The following is a 19,979-nucleotide window of genomic DNA, read 5'->3' as shown; positions in this document are numbered from 1 at the left end:
GGAACACAGATAGAACAGAGAGATGCATTGCTAGGTGGAGATGTATTTACTGTCAGAAGACAATGACTTTGTGATAAAGAAGATGAAGTATACAACTGTAAACATTAATTAGTATTTTCAGTTGAGCTGCTCTTAATCATGAAAAGTGCATGCTGGTCTTATTTTACCATCTGTACACCCTTGAAAGGGTTGGGGCAAGGACATCAAGCAGTGACTTTTCCATCCCTTGCAGTTGTCTTCTGAGAAGCAGAAAATGCCTTTCAGCCTAGTTCTAGTCCCAGGCATTGCATTGTTTGCTCTCTAAGAACTTCATGTCAGATGGAGGAGACTGAACTGTGAATTCCTAAACCTAGAAAAATATTTTCACATGTCTGTACAGCCAAGGCAGCTGTTAAACTACCAGAAACTGTGCTCTGACAGAGCAGGGATGGAGACAGACTCAAAAAACCGTTGAGCTTCTGACCACCTTTGCAAGCAGGGCTTGTTAAAAAAAACAAACCCAAGGAACAGAACATCAACAAAACACAAACAAGGAAGGCAAGTGATTGGGGAAAAAAAGCAGGCCTCACTCTGAGTGCCCAGGACTTCCTCAGGAAGGCCCTGCAGTTTACAATGCCAGCAGCACTTCCAAACTTCAGCATCCAATAAACTGACAGAGCAAAGCATTCATGATGGGTACATCAGTTAAAATTACACTTAAGACAGATCTTGCAGGTTATGAAAAGGTAGAGAAGTAGATTTGTAACAATAGCTATTACAATTGGCATTTCTCCCTCTCCTTCAAACTGTACTGTACCTCTAAGGACAGCATTTTTTCTGTGGATGACAACACAACAAACATACCCAAGGAAAGTAAGATGAAAGTGTCATCCTCTAGACCCAATGCCAAATGAATGACTATTCAATTCAAAAAATATCTGTATATCCATGTTGCTGAAGTAAATCTGTTTTGATACAGTACAAAAGGCTGGGGAAAAAAATAAAATCTCAACTGGCTTTTCTATTAGTCTTTGTTAAATGGGTTTTCTTAATTTTCACTTTGTATCCTGAAAGCCACAGAACCACACAATGGGTAGTAGCTGATGTGGTGTGCAACCCTTGACCAACCTACTTACTTTCATTCTGTAGATGCACACTCTTCTAGTACTTTTTTTTGGATGACTGCAAATTTTCACCTGAAATAAAATAAAATTTTAAATAATCCTGACTTTCAAAGCTCAGCAAGCCTCATTTGGAGCATCATCAACAGAATAGGGGGTGGGGGGGGTGTGTGTGGAATATTGCCATGTTTCCCTTTTACTAATTATGCCCAGATTGCTCATCATGCCAGATACTGTTTATGCTAGGAATTTTCTACAGCATACCTCAGGGGCAAATCGCCTGTAGTGGTGATCTGGGAATTCTCTATAGCCTACTTTAACAAACAAACCTCCAGTATTCCTCCACATCACATCATTCAATTCTCTTGCCAAATCTTCAGCATAGTTTTCAACTGAGCTAACTTCAGCTACCCAGAGAAGGGTATTCCCTGACACACCGGTTGTTTATTCCCTCTAGAGCACAATATACGCTCTCTGACCCCTTGATCCTGCACAAGTTAAGAAAACACAGTAGTTTTAAGTCATTAGGCTTTTGCTAATGAAAGCCCTTGAGGTAAAAGCCATCAAGGTGAAAGCCCTTGTACTGGACAGCAGTGTTAGCCTTGAGATTTTGTGTAAATTGCACATTTACAGTAATTGTTAACCCTTTCCGGTTATCCACAACCTCATCTACTTTTCACAGACAGACTAATCTTCTTTTACAAAACTAGGTTTTGGTGCAGTGTTTGGAATATTTATATTCCCTCAGCTGGTGTATTGCTCTGGGCACATGGTGTGCCCAGGCACAGGGCATGAGAAGCTGTTCCAGTGCACATTCGTGACAGGACGGAAAACAAGCTACATCTCTATCCTGCACCACCTTCCTGTGACACCTACTGCAACCGCTATCGATTATCCCCTTTCCTCTTTACAACATGTACGATTTGGCACACTGGCTGCTCATGGAACAACCAACTCTGAATACTCCTGTTTGGAGTGGTGAGGCACCCCAGCAGGGTGGCTGGTGTTTCTTTAGCTCCCACGTGTGACAGTGTGCCAAGGGCAGGGATTTTTTGGTGGTAGGGTGAGAAACCAGCAGTTGTCCCATTCTGGAGTGTCCCTGCGCTGGCACCGGCGCAGAGCACGAGGCGAGGCGTGAGGCGTGAGGTGCGAGGCGGGGCGGCTGACAAGGACCAGGGCTGCGGAGACCCCGCGGCCCCCGGGCTTTGCCGTGGCTGGGCACCGGCCTGGCAGTGCCCGCGGCCATACCCGCGGGAGGGCGCGGCGGGCTGGAGGCCGGAGCCCGTCGGGCCCGGGGCTGTGCGGGAGGCGCTGGGCTCGGACCGTCGAGGGACGGAGCCCCCCGGCCGCCGCTTTGTCCTTGCCCGGCCCGGAGCACGCGCGCCCCCGGCCGCGGCGGGAGCGCGCCTGCGCGCACCCCGTGGGCCGCCGGGCGGGAGCGAGCGCCCCCTCTCCTCTGCTCTCCTCTCCCCCGGCCCGGCCGGGAGCTCCGCCGGCGGCCGCGGGCGGGCGGGGGCCGGGCGGGGGCGGGGGATCCCGGGGCGGCCGGAGCCCTCCCCGCCCCTGCTCCGCCGCGCGCTCCTGCCGCCCCCGCCCGGCCCCCGGCCCGCCGCGGGAGCCCGCGCCGCAGAGCGGGGCCCGCCAGCGCCACCCTCCGGCCGCGGGGCCGCACCGCGCCTCCCCCCGTCCCCCCCTGCTCCGGCTCTCAATGTTCCACACTGCCCGGCCACAGAGCCGCCGCCGCCGCCGTAGAGCCCCCCGGCCGCCTCCGTCCTCCTCCGGGCGCCGCAGGGCCCAGGCCCGGCCCCCGCCATCCCGCCCCTCCGGACCCAGCAGCGGGACAGGACGCCGGCGAAGGTAAAGGAGCGGCGGGCGAGGCGGCCCGCCGCGGCGGCTGGGCGAGCGCGGTGGGGGAGGCGGGGAGGAGGCGGGGGGCTGGTAGAGGAGCTTTGTTCTTGTTTTCGGCGCTCGCTGCCTGGCGGCGGCCGGGGGCGCGGGGCCGGCCCGAGTTCACGCCTCACTTGGTGCACACGCACGGTGCGGAGCGGGGCCGGGCGAGCCGCCGCCGCCGCCCGCCGAGCCGAGCCGAGCCCAGCCGGGCTGGCGCTCCCCACAAAGCGCGGCCGGGCGGCCGCCTGGATCCAGCCCTGCCGCAGCTCCCGCCGCTCCTCCTCGGCCCCCCCGGCCGCCGGGGCAGCCCCCTCCTCCCCCCACACACACAACCCCCGCCTTTCCCGATCGGCGGAAAAATGTCGGTCTGCCTGGCGGAGCTGCGCGGGGAGCGGCGGCGGGGAGAGCTGTGCAGAAGGTGCAGTTTGAATTATGCTTCTTCCCCCTCCGGCGGCTCTGTGGTGGCCAAATGCAGTTCTCGCTGCTGGCCATGTAAATAACCGGGGCTGCTGCTGCCCCAGTGGCTTTAAATGCATCGCGGGGTTTGTCCCCTTCCTAAAAAAACACTACCAACAACAAAAAAACAAACCCCGTTCCACCTCCCCAGCCCCCCCGCGCCAGCCCTTTAAATGCACAGAGCAAGTGTACGTTTCCATCTGAAATCAACCGAAGTGTTACTGGCAATGTATTTTCTCGGAGAGAGGGGGAGAGGGGGGATCTGGCGTTTGGACCCAATAAAATGCTCTGCTCCAGTGTAAATATTTACAGGGTATTAGTGACTTTTTAAAAAACATTTTCAGTGAGGTCTGTTATTTACAATGTGTCATAAGTTATTAATGTTCATTGCCTAAGTACCCTGCTAAATCTGTCTCATGCCTTAGAACAAAGTCGACAATTGGCATATTGTTTAAAGTATGAAAAAAATGCGAGTGGGTTTAAAAATTGGAAATATCTGTATTTTCCGAAGTGTAAATATTGCTTTGTAGCTGTCAAACTGCAGCAGTTGGGGATGAGATAAAAATGTATATTTTGGTTAATTTTCCTCTGAAACTGATTTGACACCTATTCAAATTGTTCTCTGGAATTTAGGGAATGGCCGAAGAGAGTCCTGACTGTTGTATGAACTCTGCCTCTTTTCTTCCCCCAAAAAGTTCCCTATGATGTGTGGTGATAGGCAGTGGTCAGTGGAACTTGGGGAGTGACAGGAGAGAGTCCTGCCTATTGTATTAACTATGCCTCTTTTCTTTTCCTTCCCCAAAAAAGTTCCCCACGATGTCCAGTGATAGGCAAAGGTCAGACGATGAAAGTCCAAGTACCAGCAGTGGTAGTTCAGATGCTGATCAGAGGGATCCACCTGCACCTGAACCTGAAGAGCAAGAAGAACGAAAACCCTCTGCCACTCAGCAGAAGAAGAACACTAAACTATCCAGCAAAACTACTGCTAAGCTATCTACTAGTGCAAAAAGGTAAAGGGAGAGTGAAACATTCTGTAGTATTTCTGCACAGTGTTTGGAGTCACAGTACTCACATTGCACTTTTCAGGGCAGAGGGGTTCTTCTTGTAAAGTTACGTGAAAGAGAGTGAAGCCTGCCGAGCAGTGTCTTCATTAGTCCAAGCTTTGTTGGGGTAACAATTACACAGACTTGTCATATGTCTTTTGAAGAGTTGTTACAGAACTTGGTAGCTTATAGGCTTACTGGGAGGGGGGACACTTAAATACGTTTTGTATTTGCAGAAATGCGAGACAGAGCATCAGCTTTGGCTGTCTTTCTCTGAGTTAGGTTTCCATGCCTGATTTGTATAGGGAGGAGTCCTCTTAGTGTATTTTATTATGGTCTGTAGACTGATGACAGGGATTGCTCTCTAATTAAAGAAGTCGCAAAACCCCAGTGGCTGCTGTGGGCCTCATGACTCGCTTTTCGTGTTGATCTACTGGAGAGTCTTACACACCTTGAAGTAATGGGTTCATTCTGCAGTTCTTTCAGGAGAAACTTAGCTGAGTTTTCTCCCTTAGGATCTGTGGATTTAAACAATGAGGTTGTACAGGTAGCCTCTACCTTTAAATATGAGAATCTTCAGAGACCTTGTTTGGTTCCATTAGTTGCACTTTTATTGGCGTGTAAGGTTACTGGCAGTCTGGCTCTCACAATGTGTACTCTGGTAATTTTTCCATAAGATCAACCGTGTGAAATATGCAAACTTTAAATCCCTTGATTCCAGTGATCTTTGGAGATGAAACAACTTTTCAGTGCTTTCCCTGGAGCTGCTCTTCTTTACAAACATTTATAAGTATCCTGTAGCAAGAAAAGTTGTAAAATAGCTGTAGTACCTTCAAATTTTGCTTATTCAGCATGAATGCTATAGTTCAGACTTTTAGGAACACTTTTGCAATTTTGTGTTTGACTTAAATTTAGTAAATACTTTTTGAATTATGTCAAAATTGTTGCAGGGAATGACTGAGTGGCTTTAATGACTTTTGAGCTTGTTGAAGAAACCCTTTGAAATAGGACTGGTTAAAGAAAGAAAAGTTCTGAGACTACTATGTAGGCTTTGTAATTTGTTGTTACTTATCTTTATTTGAAAAGCCTGAGATGCAGACTTCTGACAACGAGTCTTCCTGTCTTGTCTTTATTTCTCTTAATTGTTGCAAGTCTAATTCCATACATCTCAGGTAGTTCAATAGGGTTATTGAACTTATTGGTACTAGTGCAAGGACATCCGGAGCAGTTTCTGTTAGCTCATATTTTGACACCTGTTATTTGCATGAAACTCACAACATTGTTCATATGGGTCCTTTTGTGAAGATAAGTCTTACTTGGTATTTTTAAGAGGAGTTTAACATGTGTCTTTTGAAATTGCACCCCTTATGTACCTGACTAAAATGTTAAATTGACAAGAGGTTTTCGATGTTCATTTTCTAGATCTTAACTCCTTGGGAATGGTTGTAATAGAGTAAAGCTAAGCACAGATTATTTCAAGTTATTATATCACTTTTTATCATGTAAATACAGCTACTGTATAAGGTTGGGGGAGGAAAGGCAGCAGAAGGTGTGGAGACAAACAAAGTTGATCCAGAGAGATTATTCCAGTAACAGAGACAGCCTGGCAGATCTGCAAATCTACTTTTTAAACACACTGCAAAGTAGTAGGTAAAATATCGTGCAGAGAGTGTGTCTGCTGCCAGTGCGGTTCACTCGAGCCTCAGTCACAGGTCTGTAGCGCTGGTTTAAAGTCATTGTCAAATCTGCCCGTGCAGGCTCCCCCCCCGCCTCATTTGCATATTAGCTTGAAAAGAAAATCTCTCTGGTAAAAAGTGCTCGGATGTGAAATAGAGTTACTTTTCTGAATACTTGTGGGACATTTCTACCCAAATCAGTTGTAAGTGTTCTGTTTACATACAGCGTGGAGCAGGAAAAAAGCTGCAAAGTTTCTCAGCTGTGGGATTTGGGTTATGCCTCTGAGAACAAAGAGGAAGCAGCCATGTTAGCATTACTGAAGGCAAAGCCAATCTTGCATTTAACTGCATGGTGGTAGAGGGCAGTGTAATTCCCTGATTTATTCTATAGACTATCTCAAATGCTTTGTGTCTGTTCTCATTTCACCAACAGAATCCAGAAGGAGCTAGCTGAAATAACCCTTGATCCTCCTCCTAACTGCAGGTATGTAATGGCTTCTTAAATTGTGAACGGTGGTAGGAGATTAATGTGCTCAGGTTAAAAAATGGGAAACTTAATGTTTATGACTGGTGACTGTTAGACAAAAATTGAGTACAGCAGATTGAAAAAGCATAGGAAACGTTTGAAACTGAAGTTTGCTATTTTGTCTGCATGTTGGAGGTGTAGTCATTAGCGATTGATGTACACAGTAAAGTGTATTCAGTTTGTTGTTCTTAGCTGGTCACTGCCTTCGTGAAACAATTATATGAACTTCAAAATATGCTGAAGCTTTCAACTTAGTGTCTCTGTGTAGTTTGAACTGGCTTTTTGAGTGCCAAGTTTATAGAGTTACCGTTTCATTCTGAAATACAGAACCATATGTGATTTTTTATATGCTTTCTCTTAGTATGTTGTGTAACAGTTAGATTGCCTTTTAAGTATTGCCTCTAAATTTATGTGTCTGTTGGTCAAAGTTGTAGTCTCTTGATAGAGAATATTTTTAAGGAAGTTCCCAACTTGGGAGACAGTTGTATTGGGTTTTAGAAAATGAAATTGTAAGCATGGAAGACTGAGTGATTTAGTCTTAGATAAAGTGACGGTTGGGAACCAGAGCACTTGATCTGTAGGAAAGTTAAATAGTAGCATAGTTAGCTAATTTCTTTAAATCTTTGTATGTTTTACTTTTGTTTAAAGGCATAAAAATTCTCATTGGCTGTGAGCATCCGGTGTTCAGATTTGCAGTAAAGCTACATTTAAATAATGTTACTTTCATTTGATGCATCTCAGTAAGATTTTTGACTGCAAGGTATCTTAATAGCTAATGTGTAACAGTGAGCCTTGTATATGCTTTTTAAAAATACTGGAAATGCTTTCTGATTTTATGTTGGAAATATTTGGCTTTTGGAGTTGGAAAGGTTTGGTGCACATTTTGCAAGTCTGATAAAATGTGAGCTGCTGTTCTGTCTGACCAAGCCATGAGCTCAGGGACTAACCAGAGCAGTGTGTTTTACTGAGTTTGTGGTAAAGGTGTCTTATGCTGAGGACCGTGCTGTAGAGTGCCTATGGCAGTCTGATGTATTTGCATGCAGGGTCGTTGGCTCTCCTTCTTCAGTAAAGGGAGAGAGCAAGTATCTGTTGCCTTTGGGTTTGGTTTTTTTTGCTTGTTTGTTTTTGCAGGGTTTTTTTGGGAAGTTTGTTTTGTTTGGTTTAAATAACTGCTTTAGATAACTTTTAACAAATTACTGGGATCTAGTTCTGTGTTGGTCATGCTTTCTGTACTTGGATCCGTACGGTAGGAGAGGAAGTATTTAAATGAAATAGAACACTGACACTTTGCCTTAGAGTTGCCAAAAAGATAATTGTAGCAGTTTCTGGTACAGCAAGTTATAGCTTTTAGAAAGAGAAGCTTCCACCTTCGCATTCTCCAATACCATCTGATACTTAGCTCCTTGGAAAAGCGTGTTCCTCTCGTATTAGCACAAGAATATTGCAGAGCATTTTGCTTGTGAGCTGGTACAGCCAGATGCCCAGGAATGCTGTTGAGAACGATGAAAACCCCCCAATGTGTCTAAAATTATTTAAGTTTCTCTCCTACGGAGCGTAGGGGAAAATATTATTTTTTTACCAGTGAGGAAGTCAATACTTCTGTTCCCGTAGATATTTTTAAAGAGAAATTTAGCAGATCTACTCAATAGCAACTTTATGATGGGTGCATTTTTACCTTTTGCAAAATTAAAAATATTATATGAGAAATAGGCTTCTGTAACAGAACATGGGTTTTTCCACAATTTGAACAGAATTTCAATGCCCAGAGGATTAGAGTTACATTGAAATGGACTTGTTAGAAGGAGCCTTTCTGGTATTAAGAGGTAAATGCAGCTGTGTTTTGTGCAGAGCAGTTGACACTTGTAACATAGTTTCTTATAGGGTGTAGTAGCGCAGCTTAGGCTACAGACTGACACAGCAGGTATATGACACCTCTTCAGTGCTCCTCATGCAAAAAGCAGCAGAATGCTACTTACTACATTTCTTGTAAAAGAAAAAGAATTTGTAAAAAAAACCAAACACAAACATTTAAAAGCCTGTATAATTTGGGCATATTCGCGTGTGCTGTAAAAATAAAAACCTCGTGTCTTTAGCTCTCCCAAAGACTGTTTTTCATGCTCAGTTGTTTGTCCTGTAGTTACAGAGCACACCCTTATCATTTGCAGTCCCCATGTTTCAAGCTTCACAAGAATACAACTGCCAACTGATGTTGTTGGATATTGATAGTCCTTCTGGTTACTCGGTTACATAAGTAATAAAAAAATTAGCAATTTTAAAAATAAAATAATGTGTTTTAATACATATAAAACAGTAAATGTTACTTTAACAAGATACAGTGCAAATACTGACGATTATGTTGAGCTCTCACATATCATGTTAAACATGATGTCTGTTGCCATTTCTTACCTGCCAATGCAACTGCCCGTGGAGTCACCCCATCTGAGTGACGTGAGGGTGATTTAGCTACTTAAAAATGACGCTGACTCGTTGCACTGTGATTCTCATGCAGAAGAGGTGTAGGTTTCCCCAGCAGTTAAGTCTCCCACAGTCACAGCTATTGCTGTAACACATGTTTTATAAAAATACCAGGGCCCCCAGAAAGCCCTGTTCCTGGGTGTGCTGAGCAGGTCTGGGCTCCACATTAACTTCTGGTTTAGGCACTGGGAGAGCAGAATAACAGGCACAGTAAAAGTGACTAAATAGTAGTTTTTTGCTTGCCTATCTCAACAGGAAAGATTGATTTCTGATTCTGTTAATTGGACAATGAACTGTTGAAAAAATCACGTTGTCATGCATCGTGCTGTCGTGTTTGTGAGCAGTGAATATGAACTGCATCTCGGAGGTACCAAGTATAAAACTTAATATCTTTATGCTGATAGCTTTACTCTTTTAGATGCAGTAATACTAAATTCTTATGATTTCAGGGTGATTTTCAAGAAAGATAACACATCCAAAACAGTAAAATTTGGTCTTAGGCCACTAACAATGTTGGAGGAAAATTAAATGCTGCTTTCTGCTCATGTTTTCTTCTGTCCAAAAGAAGAGCCTGAAACAAGGCAGTTACTGTCCAACATACACCATAGCACTAGGACACATAGTTAAACTTAGGGCGCAGGTATCTGATTCCATTTTTTCTTGCTTTTACTGGCTTAACTCAAAGCTGTGCTACTTGGTGCAGTGTGCTGTATTTAATTTCTTTTGTGCTTTTAATAGCATAAAGCAAAGCTAAAAAGATCTTGGCCCTATTGCTCCTAGGCAGCTCAGTTTCAAACCATGGCCAAGCACTTACACATACTTCAAGGTGTGGAAGTGTGCCAAACCCCACCGCTACACATTCTCAGGAAAATGCTGCAAAGATCTTGCGCGCAGTGCATGGTAAATCTGGGCTGTGGAGATGCTCTTAAATAGGTTTGACATATCTGGAATAACTATTTTCAGCTCATAGCATAAAACTGTTTAGATCAGAGGTCACTGCTCTGTAGTTAAGGTTATCTCTGAGACTGCTGTCCTCACCTGCCCAACTTGGAGGCTGCAGCTCAGGTTGAGCAGGACACTGCTGGCTCCAACACCCATTGTACTTCCTGGATTTTAGGGCTTGCACAAGTGGGACCATTCCCAGGAGTACTGTGATTGATTGCAGCTTCTTTTAGCTGTTCCTGGCTGCCCTGCTGATCCACAATAGCAAAAAATGTGTACTCCCAGTCTTCTTTGCTCACTCTTCCTCATTTCCATTCCAAAATTATTCATTGTTCATCTTTGTGGAAAAGTTTTTGAAGTTGAATTTAGTAACATTCATGTCAGCTTAGTTTATAGTTTACAACCCATTTTACAACAAATCCACTTTAGTGTAAACTTTGTCAGAAATTAATGCAAACACCAAATGCAGTGTATCCACTCAGGGCTTAATTCATGTGGTTTAAAAAGAGTTGAGTTGAAATGCTGCATCTTTCCCAGGCAAGTGGAAGAATTTAAGTATTTTATATCCTGTCAGTTGGCTTTAATCTTGTATGCCAATATATGCTAATGTGATTTCTTGAGCAATACTACCAAAGGTACCAGTTGAGGATTTTGCTGTTTGTAGGCTCTCCTAGGCTTGCAAGTAGGTTGATGATTTATGAGTAGTTCATTTTAAAATGACGTATTTTAAAATAACACTCCAAAGTATGTGGACTAAGCACAGTTGGCAGCAAGACATGTAGGGGTTTTGTTTTAATACAGGATTCTCCTGCTTCCTAAGGACTGCATTTGTCCCTTTCATTACTGCCACATCTTGGGCTAATTCTACACTGCAGAGTGTTGCCAACCCCATAGTCTGGAGTTTGACACAAAGAAGAATGCCTGCAAAACCCTGGCAGACGAATGCTATTACTGGTTTAGTTATGGATCCTTGAATCCAGATGTTTGTAACTGTCTCACTGTGGTTGTTGTTCCATCAGTGTGGAAGCACTGCAGTGTGTATTTAAAGCAATACTGTGAAGGTATTCTTCAGACCAGCAATTTAAGCTCTTTCAGTTGAGCTGTCTGAAACAGGAGGATCAGTGAACTGTCGTGCTGGTGGTGCAGCTCTTCCACGTGCAGAGGTAGCGCTGGATTTGAGCGAATGCAGCCTTGTGTTTGCGAGGAAGGTGCCTCAGCTAAGCTGGTAGAAGCCTTCCTTTTGTTAACATATTCTGTCTACAGTAAGGTTATAGGCAAATGTTTACTCTGCAAACAGTTGTGCCTGTTGAAGATGTTACTGCACAGCTGTGGTTTGCTCCAGTTTTGCCATGGAGGTGACTAGTCCAGTCAGAAAGTGAAGCAGATTCCTGTGATTACTCTGTAAGGCTCCCCGGGGAGGGGAAATAGGAAAAAAAAAAATTGTCCAAGTTTGCTTAAATGGTTTAAATAGGTGATTCAAATGAACTCTGCTGGATTTTTCCTCCATCCCCTCAGAGTAGGCATTGTTCACACAAAGCATTTTGCCACACACACCAGGATATGAATAAGTCAATTTATTCCTTTGTCTCTCAAATGTAGTAAGTTTCCATCTCCCCTTTCAGAGCCAGGCATTCTGTTGCTTTTGTGAAATCAGGAGAAATATTCTACATGCAGTCAAGTAGCAGGCCCCTACACAGTAGCACAAGTGTGTGCCCAAATCTTCACATGTACTATTTTTTTTTCCTCTCAAGCTGTTGACTTTTCAGATGAATGACAGTCCCCCAGTTTTGTGTTTATTCTGTTAATTTCTTGTTGGGCAAATGTCTTCATATTGTTAAATACTGAATCTCACAGAGAAAAAAATAATCAGTTTTTCTTGGTTTCACTTCTGCAGTGAAAACCCCAACTGTGAACACTTAATGGTTCCCTATAGAAAAAGTTTATTAAGTTATATAAGAGAGAGTTATGTTAGTAGTATTTGCAAAAATACCTGTGCTGAAGCTGAATGAGCAAAATTTAAAAAACATCATCCAAACTCTATGTGATAATGTATTTTCTGTCACATGATGCTTTTTGTTGTCTCTCTATGCTGTGCACTTTCTCACCACTGAGTGCAATAAATGCATGCTGCAAGAAAAGAAAGCTGAAGTTTGCAGAATGGTTCTGAGAACACAAACCCACACGATTTTTTCTAACACTTCCTTGCCTATACAGAAGTTTGCAGTTAAAAATACAATGAAGAGTTTTCACAGCTCCCATAAGAACATGTTTGAAGTAACTCTCAAATGAATATTGAAATTCTATTTTTTAGTATTGCCCATCTCTGAACATAGTCCTGTGGTTCCTTCTAAAGCAATTCTTTCATTGTTACTTGCTGAATGTAAGTCAATGGCTCACACTGATTTAAAGTTATATTTATCAGGTGATAACCCTGATTTGTCTAGAATTATTCTCCTAAGAATTTTCTTCCATTCTCACTCTTCCCTCTCTCTTTCTTAGCAGAAGGCTGTAGTTCAGGTCAGAGTGGGAAAAAAGGGTATAATTTAGCACAGCAATCAGAAGTCTGGTATTTTTGTATTTCTGTCCGGTTGTAGTAACAACCTTCTTTATGTGTGCAGAGTGGCTTTTGCCGTATTTGCCCATAGTCAGTGAAACCACTTCAGGAGCAGGGATGATGCAAATTTAGAAAGGCGTTTCAGTAAAATGTTTAAGTGTTAGGTAGAGCTAGTGTGTGCTGTTATTTAACATGCTTTTATTAAAAAAATGCAATAGTGGAACATTGTGTAACTCCAGAACGTTTTAAATGATGAGAATATTTAAAATAATTTCTTTTCAATTGAGGAGCTATGACAGATCAACTAACTCAAAATGTCTCAGGTTTGGGGTTTTTTTCCTCTGTGCTAGTATCGACCTCTTGCAAGCTATAAACCAAGGGTTTTTTACCAGCCCCCACAGAGTGAATTTCTCATGCAAGTATTCTTAGTGGCATAATTAAGACAGGGTTATGCAACACAGATCAACATATCTACTCATGGGAGCAAGTTTTCATGCCTGCAGATTTGCAGGTTTGACACTTGTGTGAGCGGTGTCCACAGCGCAGTCCTACATGCTCCTGAGTGTCTGTGTGTTAGTCAAAAGGTCATACAGATATTTCACTAGTTTTCATTAGCACTTCTGTCAAAATGAAAAAAAAAAATCTGTGGTTGTCTATTTACTCTAGAGTTGTGGAAGTAGTTCAAACAGTTTTCATTCAGCTACTGTGTTAAAGAAATGATGCTCATTATGTCTCAGTTTTATCTGGAAACAATAGAAAAGCCTGACAGATCAGTTTTTAAACCATTCTTTAAGCATTGGTGTGCAAAAATTTGTAAAAAAATGCCAAGTAATGTGTCCTTAGATTTAAAGACAAATCTGCTTTTTGAATATCCCTTTATATAACTGTGCAAAGGTTCTTCAGGCTCTGTGATAAAATTGAAATATGCTGTGTGTGTGTATATATATATATATATATATATATATATTTAGTTAGTTAGTCTGTGATAAGCAGTATGTGTGGAAAGGTCCTAGCACTGAATTCTTCCCTCGCAGACTGACTTGTCTCTGTGTATCAGTTTCTTTACAATTACAGGCTTGGGACACCTACTCTTAATTCAAATCAACAAAGTGCAAATACAGGAGAGTCAGCTAAACTACATTAAAACTTTAATTTAAAATTGCCTGACTATTTCCTGTAAAATTGATGTCTGGATATTTGCTGGAGCTGGTGTAACTTGGGTTTGCTTAGATGTGGAACATTTCGAGACAGGTAATACAGACATCATGAAAAATACCTTGAGCATGTTTTCTGAGTTCAGGACTAAGTAGGCAGGAGCAAGGATATCCAGCTGCCATCTCAGACAGAAGCACCTATACCATTAAGGTAGCCAAGAATGATGCTGTTACTTTAAAATGATGCCTTACTTTGAGCTGGTAATTGCTAGTGATAAACGAGTCCTAGCCTGCTTGCATTAATTTGGGTTAATTTTCCCTGTGCAGAGAGCGCACTATGCTGTTAGCTAGTTCAGAACTGTGGCTGAAGCAGTTGTTAGTTTTATAGTGCTTACTGCAAAAACAGACTGGCCAGATCTTTTAGAAACTCAGATACAGATTTAGTTGACAGTGTTGAAACTACCACTGAAAGCATAATTTTCAGAAACAAATCAGGGTAGAGATTTCATTGATGAAGCATCACGATGACCTGTAGTTACCAGTGAGTCTCTTTCAGGCTGAAAGAATCTGTAGAGAGGGTCTGTAGAGGACGATCCTGCAGTCCTTAGCAATTGGTGTCTTCATTATTGACAAGAATACGGGACTAGAGCATATAAATACTGCATTAGCAGTTGACAGAGGGGAGGAAGGAGTTGTAGGCACATGGGAGGACAGGACTAGAATGCAAAGTGATGTGGGCAAATATAGGAAGTGACCTCAAAAATACTTGGTAATTTAATAATGAGAACTGGAAGGCACAGCACTTTTTTAGGCATAATCAGCTGCACAAATCCATGGGAAAAGAAAGGCTAGACGAGGAGCAGCTCTTCAAAAAAAGGTGTAGCCACTCTAGGATAATGCACTTTGAAGAAAGGAAGAAAGAAAGAAAAAGATCTTTGGATATAGAGGAAAGTTGCTGCCAAGGAAATAATGGAACTCTGTTGCTAGTTGAAGTTGGTGGATTACAGAGAGCAAGTTACATTGCCATAACAGAGGCCTAATTTAGATGTGACAAGTACCTGGCTATAAAGATAGCGTGCAAAAGGTGGGGCTGCATCTGCATCAGCAGAGGTTTTAAGAACAAAGTTTAGACAGATGACTGACAGGAGCAGTTTACATACAGTTGATTCTACCTTTAAGCAGAAAATGGACTTAGTGACCTCTTAAAACCTGTTTGATCAAAGTATCGCTGATACAAGATTTAAATGATAATGTTAAAGGAAAGCTCACTGGGAAGTGATTTTCCCCTCATTTAAAAAAATGTAGTTTAGTCAGGGTTTTGTAGTATAATAGTCCTGGAAAATATATAGTTTCTTTGATTCCGAGCAGCAACAACAATTATTTAAAAAGTCACTGGAAGCACACAGATTTTGTTATGTTTTCAGTTAAAAAAAGGAAACATCTTGCGATTTTTCCGCTGAGTTATTATTCTCTCCCTCTTTCCCCCAGTCTTGACTTTGTTTTAATTTTGGGTCCAGTCCTACTTTCATTGTACAAAGTTGTCACATTCTGCTAACTAGAAATCAACTAGGCACATGTCATTGGTTCTCCAGAGGTGTATCATCTTTTGAGAAATAAATTGCACTGGTTGTGCAGTAGGTCTTGATTTTTTGTGCTTCATGTGCTCTGTGCTTGGATTGTCTGCTTTTGTTCCACAGACACATAAGTACCTCAAGCACTGAGCTAAACAAAAGCAAGGGACATTTTTTTGCCCTCCCTAGAGGCAGTTTGCAGTACATATATAAGCCCTAATATGTCTGTGCACAGCACCCCAAATGGATCCAAGCACATCAGGAAAACTGTCATATGGCTTACTGCCTCTGACCGTGGATCCTGTCTCGAAGCACCCTCTGGAATCAGGGCTCAGACGATTGTAGTGAAAATGTAAGCAGCCTGGCAGGTTTCCAGCTGATGAGTTAATGCTGCTATAAACTTCAGTAGTTCCTCTTTGAGGCATGCAGAAGGGTGCAGGCGCTGGGAAGGTGGCCAACAAAGTCAAAGAACAGACGGCAAAGCTAAAGGCCAGCCTCAGGGATTCACGACACAATTGTCTTGGAGGTGAGTTCCTCCCTTGCCAGAAACCCTTCAGTGGCAGGGCTGGAAATCGGTAATCAAATCAAGTGCACATTCAGTGCAAGGCCAGCCTGCCTTTGGGAAGCTCGATTAACACAGCTGGAACAAAGGTAGCTCAGCACTGCAGCCACCCTGGGACTGGATTAGCAGTACAGGGTGCCGAAAGCCAGAGGTTCTCAAGTCGTGCCAGGTCAGTTCATTGAGCTTGAGTGAGGTGGTTTTGGTTTGAACTCAGGTTATCACTTCACTCTGAAGCCTAGACAAAATGTTGAAGACAGGGTAAATCTGTGAAGCAGCATCAGCAGGTCTGATTCCACTGGACAAATGAAAAACAAACGGCAAAGAGAAACATGGCTGTTTTCCTTTCTGTAAGGGAAGGTTAGCAGCAACAAGCTGTTTTTGTTTTTGATTTCAGTAAAGCATTTACACTGGAAATGCTTTGAGCAGAGTGAGTTTTGGGGGGTGGGAAAAGCATAAGAATAGATCAGTAGCTGTGAGATAGGAGATACGTTCAGCTGATGGAGATGCTTGCTGTGAAGCCGCAGCTGTTGTAGCAGACAAAGGGCAGATTCGTCCTTGATACACCTTTCCTGACAAACAAAGGACTTGTCTACTGTGCAGTCAGTGCCTGGGGTTTGCTCATACTTTAGCTAGTGTTCGTCCTTCCTCCTGGTATCTTAACATCAGAGTCTTCATCCAGGCTGGAGGATCTGAGGGATAAGTGAAGTGGTGCAGGGATGATTAGTTGACACACAGCTCTCTGTTGTTGTTGTGCATGGGTGCTCATCCTGACTTCTTCATAGATATCCAAGGCTTATCTGTAGCTGCTTCAATAATATCAATGGCAGAAGCTGTTAGTGGGACGTTACAGATTTAGCAACATCACCCTCTACAGACTCCTTGAGAGCCCAGTAAACCAGAACCCTTATGCAAATGCCAGATTTTCTGTTTGAAGTTTTTGGCTTAAGAAACTTGATTGGGGGGGTAGAAATGCATTTTGGTTTAATTTTTATAAAGCTAAAGGAAATGGAGGCCTTCAGAGACTAAGTCAACTTGCACTGAACACTGTAAGAAGGACTGTATTCCCTTGGAAGCAAATCTAAATTTTCTAAGTTATGCAACACAATCTACTGCATATTAAGCATAGTTTGAGTGATGTAACAAAATTCTGCAAAAGGTAGAAATACTATACCAAGTACAATTCTAGAAGTGTGATTAAACATTACTCAGATCTGAGAGGGTGATCTTCTCGTGATAAACCTTTTGAAGCACAGCCTATGGCTGCAAAAGTGTTTGCTTGTCTGGAGAGTATATTTTGTATGATACCCATACAAGTTTTATACTTAGATTGATAGGGTAGTGTGAAGAGTTGCAGTAGCAACCTGGCTGTCTTGTGTTCTCAGTTTGGTTTTCTTCTTCTTCCTTTTTTTTTTTTTTTTTTTTTTAAAGTTACTGAAGGTCAGAATTCCAGGTCGTGTCCTTACTTATACCAGAACAAACACACCACAACTTAGTTTAAAAAACCCACAAACCCCAGGTAACGGAAGTGAAAGGGACAGTGATTTGTTTGATAATAGAGCACCAAACCTTAAATAGATCGATATGTGGAGAAATCAGTTACTTGTATGTTTCTCTGAAAACAAATACAGTGAAAACATTTTATTCTGAAGTGTTTTGGGTGGCTTATTTATTTTTGATGGTAATACAGCACACTAGCATTATTTAAAGTCTTTGTGTTTCATTAAGCCTACTTGGATTTTTTTGTTTTAGGAATAGAAGAAGGAAAATAATTTCTTATCAGTTCAAAAGCAAACAGACAGTAGCAGTTATTGATGCTAAACCAGCTATTGTAGGCTGAGCACTGTGTGGTTCTTATAGATATAAAGGACATTCTGGGCGAAGTTCCCATACAATGCCCAGTGTGCCTTACTAGAAATTAGTGAAGGTGGGGTCACGGATGGAAGAAGTAGAGAGAGATGTGAACTGTAGTGCTCAGATACACTGTTATCTATTCTGTTATCACTTTGTTTTCTTTCTGTACAGAATTAGACTTCAATAGCTCTGATCTGGGGAGAAGGAACTGGGAACTGTTACTTCCTGTGAACTGCACTTGTTTGTCTTTTGTGTGATTTTTCTATATTTTACATAGAATGTCTAAATGAAGCTAGAAATAATTATTGGTTGAAGGTCTAATAAACCATATTTGACCTGGCATTGTGCAATGGTGATCCTTACTGTTCTCTGTAATGTTCTAATGGAAGTGATATGGAGGAACTGTTTCTGCAAGTTGATGCCAAGTTACAAATGTATTACCTGTGAAGTATTTTGAGCTCTTTCTGTGAACTATGAGTTTATGAAACTGAAGTTGTAGTTACGAAATACATTACAGGTGTTTTCAATAGTATATTTTTAAAAATGTATTAGAATACTGAGGAGGAAAATCCCAAAGTTTGTGGCTTTTTTCTTTTTTAACAATTAAAAGGGTTGCCATTTTAGGCACTTTCCATTAGGTAATTCCATTGGTTGGAGAGATCGAAAAGGTTTCTTCTGCTTTAGCTGACCTTCCTCACCTTTAATCTTCTATCCTTTCAGAAGCAAACAGTGAGAAAGTTCTTTACTATTGGCTTGTTAATACAGTTATTGTGTGTTTTCGCATTCTCCTCAAAGTTTCTCTCTATCCCTTTCCTAAGGGGAAATGATTGCAACAACCTGTGTCTTGTTTGGGTTGTGGAGGTTTTCTGGACTTTGTTCCAAGCAGTGGGTGCAGAGAGGCCCTGTGGAGCATGTTGGTGCTGTGCCCTGCACCAGCCATGTCCCAGTGTCTGCAGGTCTGTCACTGCATTCCAGCATAGTTTAAATGCTGGAGAAGCAGATGTAAAATTTTATTTATTTATTTATTTAAATTCTGCATGGTGTCACCTTTTGTTTTGCATGGAATGTGGTTAATTTTGCACCTTTCATGTGCTTGTACCTGGAGTGGCACTTGATGAGCATAGTTGAAGGATGTGAAGCTTTGAGTTAGGCAGAAGGGTTATGGAAGGATCCAATGTGTTTCCTGGCTGCTTCTGTTAGCTGATTACTAATGAAACAGTTATGTGGTGACATTTTAACCCTCAAATTGAGACTTTATTTGAAAATTTTTAATTCCCTGGGTCCCATTTAAGCATTGGGGGGAGTTCTGTGGTCTGAGACAGACAGAGCTTTGCTAGCCTAGAAGTTGTAAGCCAAAATGAATTTGTCCTTGCAAATAGCTAGGCTGTACCTAACACTGGAAGAATAAATCTTTGAACTTGGGACTGAGTTTTCTGGATTTCTTGGCTGCTCAGTTCACATGGCTGTGGGCACATCACATAATTGAGCTCCCTGATATGGTGCTGCCAACTGATACAGTCCAAGTTTCAGCAGGTGGGAGGACTGTGGCTGGTCATTCCTCTCTAACTAGCGAGTACCTGTAACCTCTGCAGGCTGCCTAAGTACAGGATTCTGTCATTCATTCAATGAATGTGACTTCTCATCCTGCTGGATGCTATTTAGGCTGTTTGCATTGCCTCTGAATTTCTCTGCAGGCTGTGGTTGATGTTTGTGTTGTAGATGACTGCTGCCTACTTTTCATTCTGGCAGGACTGTAAGAGAGATTTTGATAAATCTGCTTTGTTTTCTGACAAATGCAAGTTAGTGTGCTTAATTTTTCTTTATTCCTGTATTCAGATTCTTACCTTGGAATAAATGTCAATAAAATGTCTTATCTGGATTGTCAGACTCAGCTGTGCTTGCACTCTCTTTTTGTTTTCAAACATGGGAGTAAGGAGACAGGAATGACAGTGAGCACACCTCTTCCTACACCTGAGATAAGCTGGATACCTCTTCTCTAAAATCATCCATCCAGGCTGGGCAGCTTTCCAGTTAAGATGGCACGTGCCACCAGTGTGATAGCAGCTGGTTTCAGGAGGTGAGATGATAAGAGTGCTGTTTGAAAAAATACTGCTACACCAACAGAAACATCACTTCTGTTCTCTTCTTCTTGAAAGTGTGTGAAGAAGAAGAGGTAATT

General features: G+C 42.4%; 1 protein-coding gene across 1 annotated transcript in view; it reads left to right on the top strand.

The window, feature by feature from the left end:
• The first annotated feature begins 2,895 nt into the window (after positions 1-2,895).
• UBE2E3 (ubiquitin conjugating enzyme E2 E3) overlaps positions 2,896-19,979 on the top strand; it is a 58,086-nt gene continuing 41,002 nt past the window's right edge. The window contains exons 1-3 of the mRNA XM_050339975.1: positions 2,896-2,957; positions 4,254-4,456; positions 6,599-6,649. Of these exons, the coding sequence (XP_050195932.1) occupies positions 4,263-4,456; positions 6,599-6,649 (245 nt within the window). The 5' untranslated portion in view covers positions 2,896-2,957; positions 4,254-4,262. The remainder of the gene's footprint in view (positions 2,958-4,253; positions 4,457-6,598; positions 6,650-19,979) is intronic.

Source organism: Myiozetetes cayanensis, unplaced genomic scaffold, assembly GCF_022539395.1.
Source record: "Myiozetetes cayanensis isolate MyiCay16 unplaced genomic scaffold, myiCay2020 scf9, whole genome shotgun sequence".
NCBI classification, from domain to species: Eukaryota; Metazoa; Chordata; class Aves; order Passeriformes; family Tyrannidae; genus Myiozetetes; species Myiozetetes cayanensis.
Note: the sequence above shows the minus strand (reverse complement) of the source record. Positions and strands in the feature narration are given on the sequence as shown.